Genomic DNA, 21319 nt, shown 5'->3' on the forward strand with positions numbered 1-21319 from the left:
TACTTACTATGTGTGATTAAACAGTCAGAGATGTCCATCTGTTTCTTTCTGACATTCTACAAGGAAACACTGAGGAAGGACCAGTATAGTCAAATAAATAACTTTGATAATATCCTATAATGTCACAATCCATTTGCTGATACTATTACCTCACGGTTTAGAGTAATCATACTTCCATAGTACTCCAGTCACACACCCTTATTACACAGGATCCAACTGCCATCTCTAATAGACACGGCACTGGGTTCACAGCTTTGGGAGGTTTTGTTTTTTTTTTTTAAAGGATTTTTGTGAACACAAAGTGACGTGATACCCAGAAAGCCACCAAAGCTTCAGAATCCTGTAGATACCATCACTGCTCAGGTTGGCCATGCCATACATAGGTTTAGAAAAATTATTCATAGCTGACTTTTTGATTCTTGGGTTGTACCAAAGATCTAGAGTTTTAAATAGATAGAACTTTTAAAAATTGCAATAAGAACTATAAAGATTATAGTCCTAATTTTAAAGGACAAAGAAAACAGACTGCCTTTGGAGGGGGATATAACAGTTTCTCGATCTCTTACATGCTGCCTGCTACACATCAGTGAGTAGGAGTTTGTTTTATTTATTTATTTATTTATTTATTTATTTATTTATTTATTTTAAGTTTACTTATTTAGTTTGAGAGAGAGAAAGAGCATGTGCAAGTGGCGGGACAGCAGAGAGAGAGAAAGGGAGAGAGAGAATCCCAAGCAGGCTCCACATTGTTAGCACACACCCCAAAAAGGGGCTTCAACCCACGAACCACAAGATCATGACCTTAGCCAAAGTTAGATGCTTAATCGACTGAGCTGCCCAAATGCCCCAATAGAGGCTTTTACTAAAAACACACTTGTGTGCTCATCCCAAGGTCAACTGGCTCATTACTTTTTCACCTTGGGCAAGTCACTTCCTCATCTCTGTAATGCAAATAATAATAGTATTCACCTCAGAGGGTTGAGGAAAAAAGCAAAGGAGCTCATAAATACAGTGGACTTTGTGCTTGCTGCATAGGTGATCCACAACAGTGATGACTATTCCTACTATAATATCTATTGTAGTCTCACCTGGGAGGGGCTTTCCAAAAGCAATGAAATTACCTGAAAATGTCCATAAGGCAAAAGACTTCCCATCAGTAATTCATAGTCAATTTGCTTTTTTCTCCAGAAGCATTGATCTAAATCTGATGAAAAGCTCATTAAAAACTCTTGCAAGTTTCCTGGTAATGGCAAGGCTTTCTGATAAATTCTCACTTTTTTTCATGCATTCATTCAACAAAAACATGCTACGTTTCTACATAGTATGGAATGAGAAAAGATCAATCACCACACTTAACATAAAGGGTTTGCAGTTGAATAAAGGAGATAATATATTTGCATAAATAACTATATTAAGGGAATAGTAGTAAGTATAAGATGGATTAGAAAAATCACAACAGAAAGAGGAAAGATTAAGGAATAACCACAAAGAAGCTTCAAGGAATAACCACAAAGAAGGTATTATCTGAAATAGACATTGAAGGAGAGATATGATTCAGAAAAGCAGAGCCAGCAGAATGGGGGAGGGTGCTATAGTTTCAAGGAATAGCCTGAGAAGGGCAAGTATAAAGGAAACAAGGGCCAGGGCTGACAGGTACACATGGTTGAAGACTGGACAGGATGGAAAATGGGCAGAAGGGGAAGTCCTTGAATATCTGACTCTGTAACCAGAGGCCCAAATGAATTGTGCTTTACTCTTTGTACTTAGAGTTCAGCTCTTGTAGCAAGGCAATCTCAATTAGGACTTATTTAAGGCAAAACAAGTGTTGTTTTTCTAAAGCATCTCTTATACTGTTCTTTGTGTGCTAATCTTATTGTAATTAGGAGAAAGCAACAGGATCTGAAGTTTTCTTCATGGCACATTGGTGAGTCCTTTAATTCTCAGGGCTCATCTGCTGTGACAGTGGAAGAAACTGCTTTTATATTCCATTGGCCAATCTTCAGTGGCATATCTATCTTAAGTTTACAGTGTCAACCCTGAAACACCTCCTACGTAACTACCAAGACTGCTGAGAGGAGCCCAGTTGGGGAGCATCTGACAGTGAAAGGCTGGCGACATGTGTAAACAGGGTTCTTTCCGGAATGAGAGCTGAATGGTTGGGCGAGGCTGTGTGTTGGAGTTAACAGCCTCACCCTCACTCTTTTATTAAACACCCAACTAACCTTCAATTGCCCTTTTAGAACTTAATCTCAGTGCAACTTCCAGCATTACAAAATCATCAAGCATAACGAGGTACTAGCCTGAAAGGGGGAGGCTCTCTGTTAAATTAAGAGACTAATCCCAACTATCAGACTCTGCCAATGCCCCCAGAAAGGAGGTGGGATAAATTTATTAATCACTATCTCTATTAGCTTCTGTGAATAATAAATTTATAACAAACTGGCACGCGGTTTAAAAAAAAGCGTCCTTTGAAACTTCTACAAATTTAGAATGCCAAATTATTGGCAGAATGTTTCTTATAAGGCAAGCCTTATCTTCTAGGAAAGATTAATCATTATTTTAGGGTCTAAGAAAGCTAGTTCATACGTAAAATCCACTCAGCAATAAAGTTTATGTTCATGTTTTCCCTGATTTTCCCTTGCTGAAAATCCCTTTTTGGTAGAAACCCATTTAGCCAGTCCCTATGCCCTAGTATTTCTCAGAGTGTTTTCCTCAGGCTACCAGGATCACCTGAAGATCCTGGGGCTCACCCCAGGCTAATCGAAGAGGCTTTATAGGGGCAGGGTTTTGAATTTGTATTAGAAAGAAGAAAACTTCTTTATTTCTATGATTACTAAAGTCACTTAAACCAAAGATGGAATTGATGCTGGGTGCAGATATTCTCCTCAGCAGGCATGTGGCCAGATGAATGATGTCATCTAAAGCCAAAAACTTAATCCAATTTCTTCACCAACAGGTTATGAACAGCCAGCAGAACAATTGTGGGTGGAATTTCAGAGGATAATTACAAATCAAACTTCTATAAATACTCAACTGCTATTTGCTTTTCTTCCTTTTACTACTTGACACTCCTCTCCCTGTTTTTGTTGTTGTTTTGTTTTGTTTTTACCTTTTCTTTGCTTTTGGATCTCCCCCCAGATACTGAGTAAAAGACTAGCTATGTGTTGTGTAACAAAAAAAGAAATTAAATTTAAACAGTTCCATTTCTAGCATATGAACTGCACATTTCCTCAGTCTATTTAAGCTTTTCTTATGTAAATACAAATAAATGTATATTTTGGATACTGGCATTTTTTTTAATTTTCTAAATACTACCTTTGATCTTCAGGTTTATAAATACATTACCAATTATAGCTTGATAAATGTTATACTTTCAATCAACCAACGGTTTATTTTATAACTTATTGTTATGGGTTCTGTGAAAGAACCTGAAGCAACATGTACATCATATTTATCAAGGAGGCTGTGTGATTGATAAGAAGAGATAAAACTACAAGCAGAAGATCTAAACTTAAGTCCCAGTTTATTATCCAACTGATGCCAGGGAAATTTATATAATGTCTTCAAGTGTCAGCTTCCTCTTCAAATAAACTAAGAATCAAAATAATTTTTATTCCATACCGTTATTGTAAGGGTTAAATGCAATTAGGAGTATTTTGTTTCCCAGGTAAGCACTTGGGAATGCCTGATAGTGCTAAGGGAGTCATGACTTGTTCCTTGATCTCTGAAAGAGCTTTCCATTTATTCCATTTATTTTTTCCATTTATTCCATTTATTTCCATTTATTTTTCCATTTATATTTGTTTTTTTCAAAATGAGAGTTGGTCTTCTTGCGCCTTAGGGATTTGGGACCTTGTTTTTACACATTTGGCTCATCACATTCATCAAATGTGAAATGGAATGCTCAAATTTAGATGACACTGTCGCCACCAAGTGGTCACCAGGAGATATTGCAATCCAGTATCCAGGCGTGCTAAGCCACAGCCACATGATGTCAGATCAGGCAATTAAAATTCTGTGCAATAAGGCTTATCTTCTTCTTCCTTCGTGATATGAAATGAGTGATAAAACTCTAATCTAAATCTTCAACACCATCTTACTCTTTATTCCTCTCTGATTTACCCTAGGGCCCACAATCAAAAACAATTAAAAAATCGTTGGCTCTCCCATGTCCCTAATGCCTCTTTATACTTTCCACCAAAGACCTACAAAGAAATCTGAGACCTGAAACACCAGGATGGGGGCTAGGAAACCACCAGAACTTCATTGCCAAAATATACTTAGCATTTTTTGTGTGTGTTTAATCTTTATAACCCTATGAGCAGTATATCAATATCTCAGTTTGGAAACTGAGGCTCAGGTTGGGTTCGGTCACTTACAAGTTTGCCCAGTTCATGAGCGGCAGGATAGGCTTCAAATCCAGTACTCAACCAAGGTTCTCTCCACCATCTCTCAAGGTTTCCCTGGATGTCCCACCTTGGCTCTATATCTTTTACTTTACCTTCTATATAATTTTAGGAAGATATCTTCTATTCTGGATATCTATGTCAGCACATTAGAATCACCTGGGGAGATTTTTAAAAATATGAATGCCTAGATTCCCTCCAGATCAATTATAACCAAGACTCTGAGATAAGGGCTCCAGCATCTATAATTTTAAGGAAAAAATGCCAATGGTTCTGCTGCACTGTGAGAGTTAAGAACCACTCGTTTAAATAATATTACTCACATTAAAACTTCTTTTTATTGTTTTAGCATTTAGTCGGGGGGATATCCTTACTAAAAAATATTAACACAGAGTTTCTGTCTTGTAATAACAGGTGGATGAGATATTTATAGATTCGGCCTTGAACAAGCATTATATCAAGAACCAAGTAGTGAGACTGACGTATGTATATTTGGGCAAAGGTGGAGTCACAGCCTGGAGGGACATAGGGCAAAGGAGATGGGAATTCTTCACATATTGTTGCCTCTGTGAGCTTGGCTGTTGCCTAGGATTTCTCATGAATACCATCTCTACAGTGGTTTGGAGATATACTGCTGGCCACCATTTTTAAAATGTAAAAACTAAGATGCAGGGAGGTTAAGTGATACATTCAAAGTTCCCCAAGTGACAGAACAAGGATTTAAACCCCATCAGCTGATTATAAGGTCTGGGACTAACAGAACCTGTGGCCTTGGGAAAACCCAGCAGCGTGTCACTGCATACACCAAGTTCTTTCTTTCAGACATGTCATTTCAAAAATAAGAAGGCCAAGTTGGCTACATAATGGGATCATAAGTTTTGCTTGTAACAAAGTCCCAGTAACAGGAGGCATGCCCAAACAAAAAGATGTTCCTGTTTTAATAAGTTTTCTGTTTGTTATGGTAGAAGGGGGAAGTTCATATCAATTGCTGAAATAGCTCAGAGGTTTCAATTGTGTTATTTGGAAAGCATGTAGCAGAACACACACATAATAAATACAAATCTATGGACCTGTATGACTCATCTTCTTAAAAATGTATATATTCAAAGAGATTTATATTAAGAAATAATCACTTTTATCACCAATAGACTAATGCCTTATTGAAAGACTTATTCCACGTTCCTTATACCTTTACTAAATAGCCAGTGACCTCCAGAAGAATTTTATAATATTAATTGGATAAATTGTATAATATTTAGGAGATAAAAAACACATATTTGTTGAAATTTTCTAGAGTTCACATCCTCTATTTTCAAATTCTGATTTGCCATACCATTCTAGCAATATTATTACAGTCTTGTGAACTCATTTGAATTTATAGTCATTATCATTATGTAAGTTTTTGTGTGTGTCCAGAGAAACTCCACCTTGTAAACAAGGTCTTCCCTTTGATTCAAGAGGGAATACATTTGACAATTGGACATAAAATTCTGGTTATTATATCTTTACATTCTAGAGCCTAAATGGACCACAATATACAAAAAGCCTCAAAATCAATATGATTTCCTCTTTTTTTAGTCAAAGGATTTCAGACAATAAGGTCTATAGTGCTTTTCAGAGCTTGGGTCTTTTTAGGTGTAAAAATAAAAGATATAACAGATCAATACATAGATTTCAATTTTTTAAATACCTTTAATTGTTTGGCTTTCCTAATTTAAGAGGAAAAACTGAATACTACAGGTAAAGGGACTTGAACTTGTTCATATGAAGAAAGTTCAAATAACTGGACATGTGTAATCTAGGGAAGACTCAAAACCAAGAATGCTGTTGTCTTCAAATACTTTATGTGGAAGAGAAAATTAAGGTTCTATATATGTCCCAAACTAGACCTAAGCTTAATGTAATGGAAGATATAGGAAGACATATTTCAACTCAAAATGAAGAACTCTCTTAAAATCAGAGCTGACCAAAGAGAAATAGCCTCTTGAGGGAAGTAAATTTCCCATCATTTTAATTACTGTACTGGGATTAGAGGGCCACTTATCACAAATGCAGTAGAGGTGGTTTAGGTATCAGATACATGAGCGATTGGCCAAAGAGACCACCAAAGTTTCTTCCAATTCTCAGACTTTATGATTCTGAGAAAATATTTTCTGATATCTGAGTCTTACCCAACTGCTATAACAAGCCTTCAAATTAATGGGGGAAATTTACAAAAAACATAATGGAAACTCGAAGAGACAACATATGAAATGACCTTGGGTCAGAGAGTGACATACAGATGAATGTCAATGTGAGAGGATTAGTCCTTGACATTTGCAGCAATTAAGATATAATTTAGGAGAATTAAGTATAGGAAAGAGTATGATATCCAATGTATTCTTGGAATAAATACCTTTCTCTTGTATGTTGTAGGCCAGAGGAAGATGGTGTGAAAGTAGATATCATTATGATATTCCAGTTCCCCTCTCCTGAGCAAAGAGCCATGATAAAGGAGAAAATCCATAGCATCTTAAATCAGAAGATAAGGACCACAAGAGCCTTGTCAATAAATGCCTCCTCAGTTCAAGTTAATGGTAAGTAGGTGCACCTTCTGTGGTATGTGAAGTTTTCTATTAGGTCCATTTTATGTCTAATCTTAACCTTACTTGCCATTATTTCCTTTCCGAATAATAGCTAGAATTTAGATGGAAAAAAATTTCAAGTTAAAAATATGACATTTAAGGTTTTATTTTCCTCTGTTGAAAACATGTTTGAAGTTAGTTGTCAAGTGGTTTATCCTATAGGTATTGACTGGTACTCATCATAAAATAAGGAAACCTTACCACTAACAGAGAATTAATCTGACTCAGCCACTGCCTTCATGACTAAGCAAGTGAAAATACCAAGCATTTAGCAACAACTACTTTTTTAAGTGGGACCTTCCTAAAACATGAGGTCATTTGTTGCCTTTTAAAAATATGGATAGTTTCTGTATATAGTCAAGTTATGAAGTTTCTGTTTTTTCCTATGGGCATTTGGGAATATGGTAAACCAACTTTGTAGCCACTAAAGCCATCTTTTAAGTGATGCTTTAAAAATCACTGAGCTAGAAAAAAATCATTAGAACCATTATACTATACCATTATCATTTCTCTGAACAGGAAAATCAGTCTTTATCAAGGCCTTCTCTATGCCCTTCACGTGCAGCATCTAATTTCTATATGCTTATGAAATAGGCAAATTTATCTTTTACAGATATAAAAGAGAGATAAAAAAGTAAGGACTCTAATAATTAAAATGATATAAGATTCAAGTCTAGATCTCTAATTTCTTGAGAGACTCTATATAAAAAGGGTTCTGTGGTCAAACACATCTTAGAAATTCTGTCTATGATATTCATCTCTTACGTTAGCATATTAAAGGCTCTGAGGAGGGGAGCCTGGGTGGCACAGTCGGTTAAGCGTCCGACTTCAGCCAGGTCACGATCTCGCGGTCCGGGAGTTCGAGCCCCGCGTCGGGCTCTGGGCTGATGGCTCAGAGCCTGGAGCCTGTTTCCGATTCTGTGTCTCCCTCTCTCTCTGCCCCTCCCCCGTTCATGCTCTGTCTCTCTCTGTCCCAAAAATAAATAAACGTTGAAAAAAAAAAAATTAAAGGCTCTGAGGAGTCCAGCCAGACAGAAACCTGTTCACCCTTGTACATTAAGCTGCTTCCACAAGCACCTACTTCTGGAGACAAGTGCAAATTTCCCCTACAAATTCCAATGGACACCAGACTTAAGAGAAGCACAAAGGAAGTGATTAATATCAGAGGTGAAACAGGATGCCCTGCCCTTGTAAGGGTCTGGCTGACTCTTCAAGAGGAAACCTGACCAGGAAGTGAAAATCTGAGGGAATGGGATGGGCAGGAGTCTGCTGAAGTGACAAAGAGTCAGCTACTCCGGGAATAAAGCCTGGGACCTCTCCCAACCCAGGAGGGAAGGGCTTAATCCACCTTCTTTGTTAGGTGGGGAAACAAATGAATCAAGATTGTGAAATAGTGGCAATTCTGATAAATTATATGACGTGTTACAATTATAATTTCCAATAACCAGTTAATTTGGCAGAAATTTAAAAGGCTGAGCTATCTGAAACCAGAAATGAAGCATGAAATGGTTATCAGTTGCCTACCTTTTGTTTTTTCACAGGGTCAGTTTGTGTGCTATAGTTTATTTTAATGACTAAGAAATTATTAAAAGGCAGGGTGTGCTGATTGAGAACCTATTTTGATCCCACTGAGTCACTGCAAGACCATCCAAGTAATTGGCCCACGACTTTACCTCCATTCTCTCAACAGTAAAATTGCACTAATAATGTTTGTTCTTCCTACAACCATAGAAATAGCATGAGGATATATAAGAAAGAACATATGCAACAAATAGGCCATTACCACTTAGAAAGCTAGTAAGTTGTACATGTGCTTTATACACAATGCATGTGATTAGTAGTAGAATAAGCCAGAACCTTCATGGTTTCAAAATTTCCAAATGTAAAAGGATCAGTGTTTACTAGCACGTAGGAAAACCCATTTAGTGAAAAGCTCAGTATTATCCTCAAGGCAATTTTTACAGGCAAAATCATTGCTCTCTAGGAACATTCAATCTGGGGGATTCCCAATGAATGGAAAACTGCCAAAATTCTAAACCAAGTCTAGAAATAACCCTGCAGCCCAAGATTATCTGTCATTTGTCAAGAATCTGTGTTTTGTTTTGTTTTGTTTTGTTTTCAGGAAAAAACAAAACTATGTGGTGTGGGTCCTTTATGGGTTGCAATGTGTCAAAGCAAAGCTAAAATCAACTTCTTTGCATTGCAAACACCATAGTTATGAAAGAGCAGCTCACTGTTCACATTTGGTTCATGTGTGCTCCAGTTCCTCTGATGTTACTTACAGCGTGCAGAGCCCTAATTACTAGATTACTCTCAACTCAAAGTATGTTAGAGGGTCACTCTCATGTCTAAGGAGTTAGTTTATTTCTCTCCTACACATGAAAAGTAAAATTCTTTGGTAAAAATTAGTTATGTTCACTGGTTGAAATAAATAAAATACTTCATCCTCATTCTGCTCATAAGCCTTTTTACCTTGAAAATCATCACAGTTTTCATATAACCTTCCACTGATTTCAATTTAAATGCTCATGTTTCCTTTGTCAGAATCCTAACTGTTGGAAATTGACAGAATTTAACTTTATATTCTCTCCAATAATTGGTCTTTACTAATACTTAGCAGATGTTGGATAAGAATACACAAGTTTATTCTTCAGAAAAAAAATCATTTTGATACTTTAGAAACTGTGTTTTAGAAGTATTATTCAATATAGTTTATTTGGGTGCTTTATCTTTTCATTCCTAAACGCTTTGACCAAAAAAATGCTTATGCGAAAGCTTAAATAGAAGAAATAAAAGCAGAGTTGTTCTGACTGAGGCTGGATTTGAGCCTGGAGATCCTGTCTACTTGCTGCCTCTTTCCCCATTTCACTTCACCCCTGAAATGAAATCCAAAGAGATTGTATCCTGCACAATTAGAAAACAACTGTTCTGTATTAACACAAACTATTTATGAATTTTAATCATCCACTGTTTGTGCCTTAATCACCCACTGCTAATTAGAGGTTGCCTACAAATCTCTACAAAAATTGTATACATATCCTGTTTTATTGGGTAGCCATTCTCCTGAATATTTGTTCAACTGTCTAGAATCCATACATAGTCAATATCCTCTGGTAATTTCTGGTTATTGAGACCAACTGAGAGAATATCATATTATCATTCTATGTTCTCTTTTGTTTTTCAGCAATGAGCTCATCAACAGGAAAGCTAACTGTCCAAGCATGTAAGTCTAGTTAGCTTATTAAGAAAAGTTCAATTTCCACATCAGAAGAGAAAATATCTTCAAATATTAGCTCATAATTTCCCATCCATGTCATACATTTTCCTTGGAAGAGAATAACAATTGGACAATAAACAAGTATTTTTTTTCTAGCTCTGAAACCAATCTTTACATCATGTTCAAGAAAAACATTTTACATGGTAGGAATTTGGGGGCAATTTGAATAAACTATGTATTTCTGGCTTGGAATAAATGGGCTTGGTTTTCTAATTTTGAAAAATGCTATGAAATGTTCTTTCTGTTGAGAAAGGAAATAATGAGAAAGTGATAAATGGGGAGGAAATAGACTCCATTATTCGTGACTGAGCTATAAAATGTGCTTATTATGTTCATTTTCATGATTGACACCAGCTCCACTCACTCCCTTCATATCACTATGGCCTAAATTTTGAAAGATTTAATCAAAGTGGTGATGACTTTGAGCAAAAGCATTCATGCATTTGTTTCTGTGTCTTACAAACAAACTATATGGTATCTATTCATTCATTCGTTTATTTGTTCAACAAATATCTTTTTCACATCTACCTAGTGCCAGAAAGTGAATACCACTATGAATAAGACAAGATCCCTCCTCTAAAATTAAGAGTTCAAAGGTAGGGGAAAATATAAATAAATCAGGAAATGTTAAAATAGAGTGATAAATGCTACAACAGAGAAAGTGCACAGTGCTATGAGAGCCAATCACAGAGTCAGCTTAACCTGGTCTCATAGAGTCAGAAAGTGATCCCTAAGACAAGAGAGACCATGAGTCAAGTGACAAGTGGGATGAGTGTCCTTGCCAGGGGGAGCAGTATGTAAAAATGTCATTAGAAAAACAGGAACATGGTCATTTATTGTAATTGAAAAATGTCAGTGTACCTGGAACATAGAATGGGGGGTGGGGAGCATGGGAAATGGATATGATTAATAGTGATCAAGGACCAGAATGATGCTGAAACATTTCAATTTCATTTGGAGGGCAGTGGGAAGTCACTCACTCAGATTTCAATATAGAGAATGGATTAGAAGAGCAGGACTAGAGGCAGGGCGATGAGCTGGGAAGCTGTTGCAACCCTCCAGATGAGAAAAATGGTTGTCTAAGCTAGAGTAATGGCAGAATGGTGGAGATTTCTACAATGACTGGCCACAATGGAGTGTAGTCAGTATCAGTAAAATGAGTTTTCTTTTGTGATACCCAATTAGTTGGAACAAGAATTGAATCTACTATATTTTCCTTATTAGCACCATGTTCTAAACAGGCTTAATTCTTAGGAACTTAAGCAGCAAAGTAATCTCTGATCTGACGCACATAATAGAGTACATATTTAGTCCCACCAATAGTGAATGGGATGTTTGTGTGGAAACATGGAACTCTTCACCCTGAAGAGTAAGAAACTGGTCATTATATGTTAACCCATGCACACCTTAGGAACTAGTCATACAGAAAAATGTATGGGAGAAGGAGTTTCAGCAAATGGGCAATTACTTGTCTGGTGAGTTCTACGGATAAAAACTTGTACTTTTACTGTGTAAAAATGTGTCAAAGTAACACGCTGGATCATCTGAAACTGGGAAGCAAAAATTATAGTAGGAGCTCCCAGGATATCTAGATAATTGATACCATAAGTCTTCAGGAAACATAACTTTGTGATATATCAACCCTTTGTAGTTTAACATAACTTTAGTAGGCAATATATATACCCACATCTATAAATGCAGGGATGAGCAAAACATCAGCATATCAGGAAACACAGAGGATAGGTGTTAATATTGTACATGTTTACATAATGATAGATGCAAATATTGCATTCTAGTACTCTATTAGGTACTCTGAATCAAAGACTATGGAGATATTTCTTATAACTTAGTGATTTTATCTCTTACAGGTTGTGGTAAACGAGTTGTTCCATTAATAGTCAACAGAATAATGTCTGGAGACATTGCAGCCAAGGCTGCCTGGCCATGGCAAGCTTCCCTTCAGCGAAATAACATACATCAGTGTGGGGCCACCTTGATTAGTAATACATGGCTCATCACCGCAGCACACTGCTTTAAGAAGTAAGTTATTGACTGTAAGTTGGCCCTCACTACTGCTAAAAAACTGAGTATTATGTTCTGATTAATAACCAATGTCCCCCAATATTACCGAGGTAAATGAGAAAATTTTCTTTCAGGCTTTTTTCTAATGTGTTATAGTTGCATACGTATTTGCAAAGTCAGTGAGGGTAGTAGTCCTTATCCTAGCATTCATTTGTCATGTCCTCACAGGTTTTGGTGGCTTTTTTGGAGTATAGTTGACACAAATGTCACATTAATTTCAGGTGTATAACATGGTGATTCAACTTCTTTATGTTATGCTATGCTTACCACAAATGTAGCTACCATCTGGCACCATACAACGCTATTATAATACCATTGGCTATATTTCCTATGCTTGCTTTTATTCCTGTGACTTATTTATTCCATATTTTCTCCATCCCTCAATACCTCTCCTCTCTGGCAACCACCATGTATGCATACACACACACAAACACACACACACACACACACACACACACACACACAAGCATATATGCATGCATACACACACATATATAAACACACATATATGTACATATATGTATATATCAATATATATCAAATATTTCTTATCTATTCATTTATCAGTGGACACTTAAGTTGCTTCCATATCCTGGCTATTGTAAATAATGTTGCAATAAAACATAGGGGTGTATATACCTTTTTTGTTTTAGTTTCTTCTTTTAAAGTTTTTATTTAAATTCCTGTTAGTTCACATACAGTGTGACATTAGTTTTAACTGTAGAATTTAATGATTCAGCACTTACATACCACATCCAGAGCTCATCACAAGTGTACTCCTTAATCTCGATCACCTTTTAAGCACACCCTTCCACCCACCTCCACTCTGGTAACCATCAGTTTGTTCTCTATAGTGAAGAGTCTGTTTCTTGGTTTGCCTCTCTCTTTTTCCCTTTGTTCATTTGTTTTGTTTCTTAAATCCTTCAGATGAGTGAAATCACATGGTATTTGTCCTTCTCTGACTTATTTCACTTAGCATAATACCATCCAGCTCTGGGATGACTGGTGGCTCAGTTGGTTAAGCGTTGGACTCTTGATCTCAGCTTAGGTCTTGAGATCATTGTCATGAATTCAAGCCCAGCACTGGGCTCTGCATTGGGCTTGAAGCCTACTTAAAAAAAAAATAGTCTCTAGCTCCATCCATGTTGTTGCAAATGGCAAGATTTGGCTTGAAATTAGCTTGTTGGCAAGATTGGCTTGAAATTTCTTTGGCAAAAAATGGCTAAGTAATATCCCATTACACATATACTATATCTTCTTTGTCCATTCAACAGCCAATGGACATTTGGGCTGTTTCTATAATTTAGCTATTGTAGATAATGCTGCTATAAACATCAGGGTACATGTGTCCCTTTGAATTCATATTTTTGTATCCTTTGGTAAATATCTAGTAGTATGATTGCTGGATCGTAAGGTAGTTCTATTTTTAACTTTTTGAGGAAACTCCATACTGTTTTCCAGAGTGGCTGCACCAGTTTGCATTCCCACCAACAATGCAAGAGGGTTCTCCTTTCTTGGCAAGGTGGTGGTGCTTATGTTGTTGATTTTAACCATACTAACAGGTGTGAGGTGATATCTCATTATAGTTTTCATTTGGGGTGCATAGGTCTTTTTGAATTAGTGTTTTTGTTTTCTTTGGATAAATACCCAGTAGTGGAATTACAGGGTCATATATGGTAATTCTGTTTTTATTTATTTATTTTTTTAAAGTTTATTTATTTTGAAAGAGAGAGCCCACACATGGGAGCAGGGGAAGGGCAGAGAGAGAGGGAGAGACAGAATCCCAAGCAGACTCCCCACCATCAGCACTGAGCCTGCCACAGGGCTCAAACTCACAAATTGTGAGATCTTGCCCTGAGCCCAAATCAAGAGTCAGATGCTTAACTGATTGAGCCACCCAGGCATCCCAGTAATTCTATTTTTAATTTTTTGAGGAACCACCATATGATTTTTCAAAGTGGCTGTACCAATTTACATTCTCACCAATAATGCCTAAGGGTTCCTTTTCATCCACAACCTGGCCAACACTTGTTGTTCCTTATCTTTTTAATTTTAGTCATTCTGACACGTATAAGGTGATGTCTCATTTGGTTTTTATTTGCATTTCTCTGATTACCAGTGATGTTGAGAATTTTTTCATGTGTCTGTTGGCCATCTGTATATCCCCTTTGGAAAAATGTCTATTTGGGCGTACTGCCCATTTTTCAATTAGATCACTTGTTTTTTTGGTGTTGAGTTGTACAAGTTCTTTATATATTTTGATTATTAACCTTTATCAGGTATATCATTTGTAAATATACTCTTCCGTTCAGTAGGCTGCCTTTTTGTTTTGTTTATGGTTTCCTTCACTGTGCAGAAGACTCCAAATAACCAAAGCCATCTTGAGAAAGAATGGGGCTGAAGGAACCACAATCCCAGATTTCAAGATACACTACAAAGTTGTGGTGATCAAGACAGTATGATATTGATACAAAAATAGACACATAAATCAAAAGAACAGAATAAAGATCCCAGAAATAAACCAATAATTATATGGCCCATTAATCTACAACAAAGGAGGCAAGAATATACAATGGGACAAAAGACAGTCTCTTCAACAAATGGTGCTGGGAAAACTCGACAGCTACATGCAAAAGAATGAAACTGGACCACCATCTTACACCATACACAAAAATAAACTCAAAATGGATTAAAGACCTAAATGTGACACCTGAAACCACAAAATTCCTAGAAGAAAACACAGGCAGCAATCTCTTTGACATTAGCTGTAGACATTTTTCTAGACATGTCTAGACAGGTAAGGGAAACAAAAGCAAAATTAAACTATACCAAAACTATACTACTATTCAAAAACTTTTTCACAATGAAGGAAACCATCAACAAAATAAAACAAAAAGACAACCCACCAAATGGGAGAAGATATTTGCAAATTTTGATACCATGGTAATTCTGTCTACTGGAGTCTAAATTTGAATATAGAGACTTAGATTCTTAAAGTTTGAAAGACATCAGAGCTCAACAGGCCAATATGTTAGAATGCAAAGAAATCCCTAGTTTCCTAGTTGGGAATCGAATATCTCAAAGTAAGGAGAACTTACTAGCTCCAAAGTCAGCCAATTTTGTGGTAGATGGATCCACTTTTGCAAATATCCTTATAACAATGAACATCAAATCTGCAACCTAATAACTTTTATCCACTGATATTTGTTTTTTTTATCTGGAACATCAGGGATCAAATTTATTTCCTTCTCCATAGAACCATGGAGAGAACTAATTCCTTATTTTGTCTTTTTCAGGCCAGATAATATAAAATAAATGAGAATCTCAAAACCATACGTGAAAATAAATATCACTACTTTATTTCACAACATCAGCTTCAGATATCCTACAATCTTACTTCTTCTCCTCTACATGTTCTTGATTTTGTCAGTGTCTTCCTTAAATCATGCTTCTAAGAACGAAAACACTCTTCAAAATAGATAGTATGATTGGGGTGCCTGGGTGGCTCAGTCAGTTAAGTGTCCAACTCTTGATTTTGGCTCAGGTCATGATTTCACATTTCATGCAATTGAGCCCCACATCAGGGTCTGTGCTGACAGCGCAGAGCCTGCTTGGGATTCTCTCCTCTCCACCTCTATGCTGCCCCCTCCCAAATAAATATAAATAAACATATTAAAAAATTAGATAGCATGACTAATGTCATAATGACAAAGTAAAATGCGAGGGCTTTTGAAAAAATAAAATAATATAAATTGAATGGAAGGTTATAGTTAGCTCAGTAACTGAACAACTCTATCTAAAGGATGATGATTAAGAATTGCTATTGAAAGACTGCAGATGTTTTTTATGGCCCACCAAAGATCTTTATTCTGCACTGTGTCCTAGACAATGTATTTTCTAGGCTTGGTAGGTGATGTGGAAGTTATAATCAACAAAGTAGCTGATGATAGATGCTGGAAAGGATAACAAATGTGGGTAAGAAAAACAAATTTCAACAGGACTTTAATTATGTTAGAATCATAAGCAAGAACTAAATTATTAATTTTGGTAAATATAAATGTAAGGCTCTACACTGAGTCAAAAAAATCTAAGTATATCAGTACCAAAAGCATATTTGTGCTTTAACATGTGAAAATTGCTTAAATTTTTTTTCAGAAAATAGCCTACTATGAGTTAGTTGTTCACAAAACTACATTATGATTTAAATTGAATTAAAAGAAATGCAGATTTCAAAATAAAGGAGACATTAGACTCTTTGTTGGTCAAATCCTGACTGGGATAGTGAGTTCTGTCCTGGACAACACACTCAAAGAAAAATTGAGAAAATGAAATGTTCTCAAACTATAGAGTGTTGAATGGTAAAGAAAGGTGATAATATAACTGTATGGTTTACTTTGCCATTCAAAGCCTATGTCTGAGACACTTTCCTGTGCAAGAGAATTAGGGAATCAAGGAAGAACTTTCAATAGTTAGAGCTGCTCAAATATGCAAGGGATTCTAAGGTGAAGAAAGAGATTCTAAGGGAAAGGCGATGTTCCCATCTGCAGAAGGGTTCAAGCATAGACAATTGCTACCTGAGACTGTGTTCTTACAACAACTATTAGCACTTATTAAGCTCCAGTGTGGTACAAATTTTTTATTAGATCCTTAAGATTGGTTTTACATAGGGGCACCTGGGTGACTCAGTTAAGCCTCCGACCGTGGCTCAGGTCATGATCTTATCTTATGGTTGGTGAGTTCGAGCCCCACGTTGCATCAGGCTCTGTGCTGACAGCTCAGAGCCTGGAGCCTGCTTCAGATTCAGTGTCTCTATCCCTTTCTGCCCCTCCCTTGCTCATGCTGTCTCTTTCTCTCTCAAAAGTAAATAAACATTTAAAAAATTTTTTAAAGGATTGATTTTACATAACTCTTACACTCACACCCACCTCATTAAATAAACAATGCTCGATAAGCTTTTTTTTCACTGAGCAAAATAAGAAAAGTTAAGTAACTTGCCCAAGGTCACAATGTTAGGGGAGGGTGTAATTGAACACAAGCATGTATGTCTGCCTCATGCAAAGTTCCATCTTTCAAGCACTGGATCAGTGAGAGGACCAAATGACCCTTTATGGCCTTCCCTAGTTTGAGATTGTTTGATATCATTGCACTCTTATACTGACTGAACCCTTTAAGAACTCTTATCACGTGGATCGATTTTCAAGCTAATAATCAACAAAATTCCCAGATCCTTTTTATAGGGATAGTTTCCAACCCAGGAATCACACTTTCAATTTTTACAATTTAGTCGGGGATCTGAATTACTGTTTTATACTCATTATCATTATCATTTTTTTTATTTGGGCCCAGTTTAAAATTTTTTTAAGTTTATTTGTAATCTTCATTTAGGATCTTTCATGTCAGGTGTTTCTTTCAGGTTTTCTGTCCACAATGTAACAAATACAAGTTGTGTTAAATAGTATCAGGGTTTTGTTTGAAAGTTCTGAAATGATCATTTAAGTAAATGCAATTCAAGGTCTGTCCTTTGCACTTCCAAGTTCGAAATACTTGATTTATATTAAGTTTATCCAGGTATGACTAAGGTGAGGGAGCAGATTTGCACAAATAAAATTCACAAGAGATTTATTTATAAACAAAAATGTCAATATATTTATGCAAATGAACAATTGTGTTCACAAACCATTTTTATTTAGCTTTTCTCATTATTTTTGCACATCAAAACTGTGTATAAAAACACGATTTAAAATTTAAATTTAAGTTCCCGTAAAGATAAAAATAATAATCCCGACACAATTACAGCTGTCAAATTGGACTTAAACCCTATGATATGTTTATATGCTTCTTTCTATGACTAAAGCTACCTATTAGGAAATAATTAGGTTGAGGAACAAGTATCTATATGGGCAGTATCTGTTTCTGCTTATCCTTCATGGACGGTGTTAGTTAAGTACTTAGTTAAGAATACTAATCTTGCTACTAATAAATAGATTTTGAGGGGAGACCATGTCCAATAAAGAGAAGAGCAGAGAGAGGCAAGCAGACATGATACATGGCAAATAGTTTAAGCTATCTAGGTTTTATTTTCCTTATGTATAAAACAAAGGCTTTACTAGATGATCTTTTATTACTAAATGACCTTTCCAATCTCCATATGTACCATGATCTGCCAGTTGTGCACGTCCACAAGCTAAAAGTTGCTCACAAGCTAGAAGTCATCTATACTTGGTCATCTTTCACAAGACTTCTGACAAATTTTTTTCTTAAATGTTTATTTATTTTAGATAAAGAGGATCCAAAGCAGGCTCTGTGCTTTCAGCACAGAGCCCAATGTGGGGCTCGATCCCAAGAACTGTGAGATCATGACCTGAGCTGAAGTGAGAAGGTTAACTGACTGGGGCATCCAGGCGCTCCTACTTCTGACAACTTTTACCTCATTCACTCTTACCTTCCAACAATCTATTCTCCAGAAAGAACTTATGTGATTTTTTTTAATGTAAATGAGACTACATTACTCTTGTCTTAAAATCATCCAGTGAATTCCCATATCACTTGAATAAAATCTAAACACACTATCCATGACCTATAAGACACTCTAAAATCTGGTTCCTGCCTACCTCGCCAGCCTCATGCCCCACCACTCTTCCCTTGGGTCTCAAACTGCAGCCCATCTGATGTAAGCCTTGGGAAGTTTGTCTGGAAATTTGTCTCCCTGCCTTCTCACAGCTAATTCCCCATAAACCATGTCTCAGCCTAAACATCCTATTCTCAAAAGAGAATTATCTAACTACCCCCCTGTACTCTATTCCACTACCCTATTTTATTTTATTCATAGCCCTTATCACTGCTTGGATTTATTTATCTGTTAATTCATTTTGGGTTTTTTCCTTCACTGGAATTGAATACTGCCACCAGCAGGGACCTTTACTGTCTGGTTCACCACTTCAATCCCAGCACTTCAAATAAGCTTTAGCATACAGAATTTCAACAAATATTTGCTGAAGAGATAAATGAATGATAGCTTATATGCTTTACAGTTCTAGAATTCAATAATTCTTGTTTGGATTTCAGCTCTAAGATGCTATTTGTATACAGTTTATCTTTCAAAATAGCAATAGTCTATATTTAAAGGTCAAAGGAAACTATCATACAACCAAATATTTTTAAGATGGAGTTTTTTATTAGCCTTCATGCAGTTATTATAGTGCTGCAGTTTATATGTACAGTTTATATGCATTTCTAACCTTTTCCAGTAATGCAAATCCACATCAATGGACTGTTAGCTTTGGAACAACAATCAACCCTCCATTAATGAAAAGAAATATCAGAAGAATTATTGTCCATGAGAGATATCACTCCCCAGCAAGAGAGTACGACATTGCTGTTGTACAGTTCTCTCCCAAGGTCACCTTTACTAATGACATCCGCCGGGTTTGTTTGCCAGAAGCCTCTGCATCCTTCCAACCCAATTCAACTGTTTATATCACAGGATTTGGAGCACTTTTCTACGGTGGTAGGTATCTCAGAAAGGACACAGAGCTCTAAATCCAATTTAGGACAGTGTGATTTAATCTAATCTCCATTAATATATCCTGCCAGCCATTCCCACACAGCTTGATTGGATTAGTTAGAGCTCTTACTTTGTCAGTGACAGAAACTCAACTCAAACTAACTAAAGCAAAAACAATAATAAAATGGCAAATTCGGCCCTTGTGATTTGGAAATCAAGAGAGAGGAGATGAGTCTTGCTTTAGACATAGCTGGATTCAGGAGTTTGTATGTCATTAGATGCTGAATCTCTGAATCTTCCCATTTCTGGCTCTGTTTTCCCCTAGATTGCCTTCATATGGAGGGATTCTAGTTCCACATAGTGTCAAAGGTGGCCAACAACATCAAGGTTTACATCATGTTCCCCTAATAGATGTGGAGGGAAGAACACGTCCTGCTCTTTGCCAGAATCTACATTAATCCCTGAAAAGGTTTCCTTTGGCCCCGTTTGTGTCCAGGGCACTTGGGTTGACTCACTAACTCAGGTACTCACTCCTGTGCCTATACCAAGAAAGGAAGGTGTGTGATAGCCTGGTCAGACTCACATAGAATAGGGAGAGGGAGCTCCAAAGGGGTAGGCTTCAAGGAAGACATAAAAGAAGTGAATGTTCCTTCAGCAACACTAGAGTCTATTTCTATGTGCTGTTTTCTATGCAATGCCAGGTGTGCATCAGATGTGTTGTCATCTTCATGCCCACTTTCCCTCCAATGCTTCCTCCCTTTATGCCTCATCTCTGTGAGCCCCCCTCTACCCTTTTAATCTATTCATCCCCTTGGTTTGCTCCGCTACTCATTTTCACTTTCCTGGGTCACTTCACAAGTTTTTCTGTTTCTCAGCTACAATGTCCAATTACAGCCAAATCTGCTTCAGAATTACAGAGGCTAATTTAGAGATCGTCTCTGATAACAAAGCTTCCGTGGCTCTCTCTAAACTGATTTAACTTGATATACTACCTTACACTTCTTTTTTTTTTTAATTTTTTTTTCAACGTTTATTTATTTTTTCTTTGGGACAGAGAGAGACAGAGCATGAACGGGGGAGGGGCAGAGAGAGAGGGAGACACAGAATTGGAAACAGGCTCCAGGCTCTGAGCCATCAGCCCAGAGCCTGACGCGGGGCTTGAACTCACGGACCGCGAGATCGTGACCTGGCTGAAGTCGGATGCTTAACCCACTGCGCCACCCAGGCGCCCCAACCTTACACTTCTAATAAGTAAAAATGATTTTGTTTTTTAATGCTTTTTTGGCATAGTCAGGTACACTCTGGATTGTAAAATCTGGTCTAGGTACTTACACATAACAACAGCAAGAGAGTTTCCTTAACTCTGGGCATAAGAAGATAAAGAAAAGCCTTTCTGGGAATGACAAAATCCATTCACAGAGCTCTG

At 36.8% G+C, this 21319-nt stretch overlaps 1 protein-coding gene across 1 annotated transcript in view; it reads left to right on the forward strand.

Annotated features, from left to right (window-relative positions):
* TMPRSS11A (transmembrane serine protease 11A) overlaps positions 1-21319 on the forward strand; it is a 53489-nt gene that overhangs the window by 26658 nt on the left and 5512 nt on the right. The window contains 5 exon segments of the mRNA XM_043556617.1: positions 4799-4888; positions 6822-6982; positions 10215-10253; positions 12176-12347; positions 19637-19896. Coding sequence (XP_043412552.1) covers positions 4799-4888; positions 6822-6982; positions 10215-10253; positions 12176-12347; positions 19637-19896 — 722 coding nt within the window.

Source organism: Prionailurus bengalensis, chromosome B1, assembly GCF_016509475.1.
Source record: "Prionailurus bengalensis isolate Pbe53 chromosome B1, Fcat_Pben_1.1_paternal_pri, whole genome shotgun sequence".
Lineage (NCBI taxonomy): Eukaryota > Metazoa > Chordata > Mammalia > Carnivora > Felidae > Prionailurus > Prionailurus bengalensis.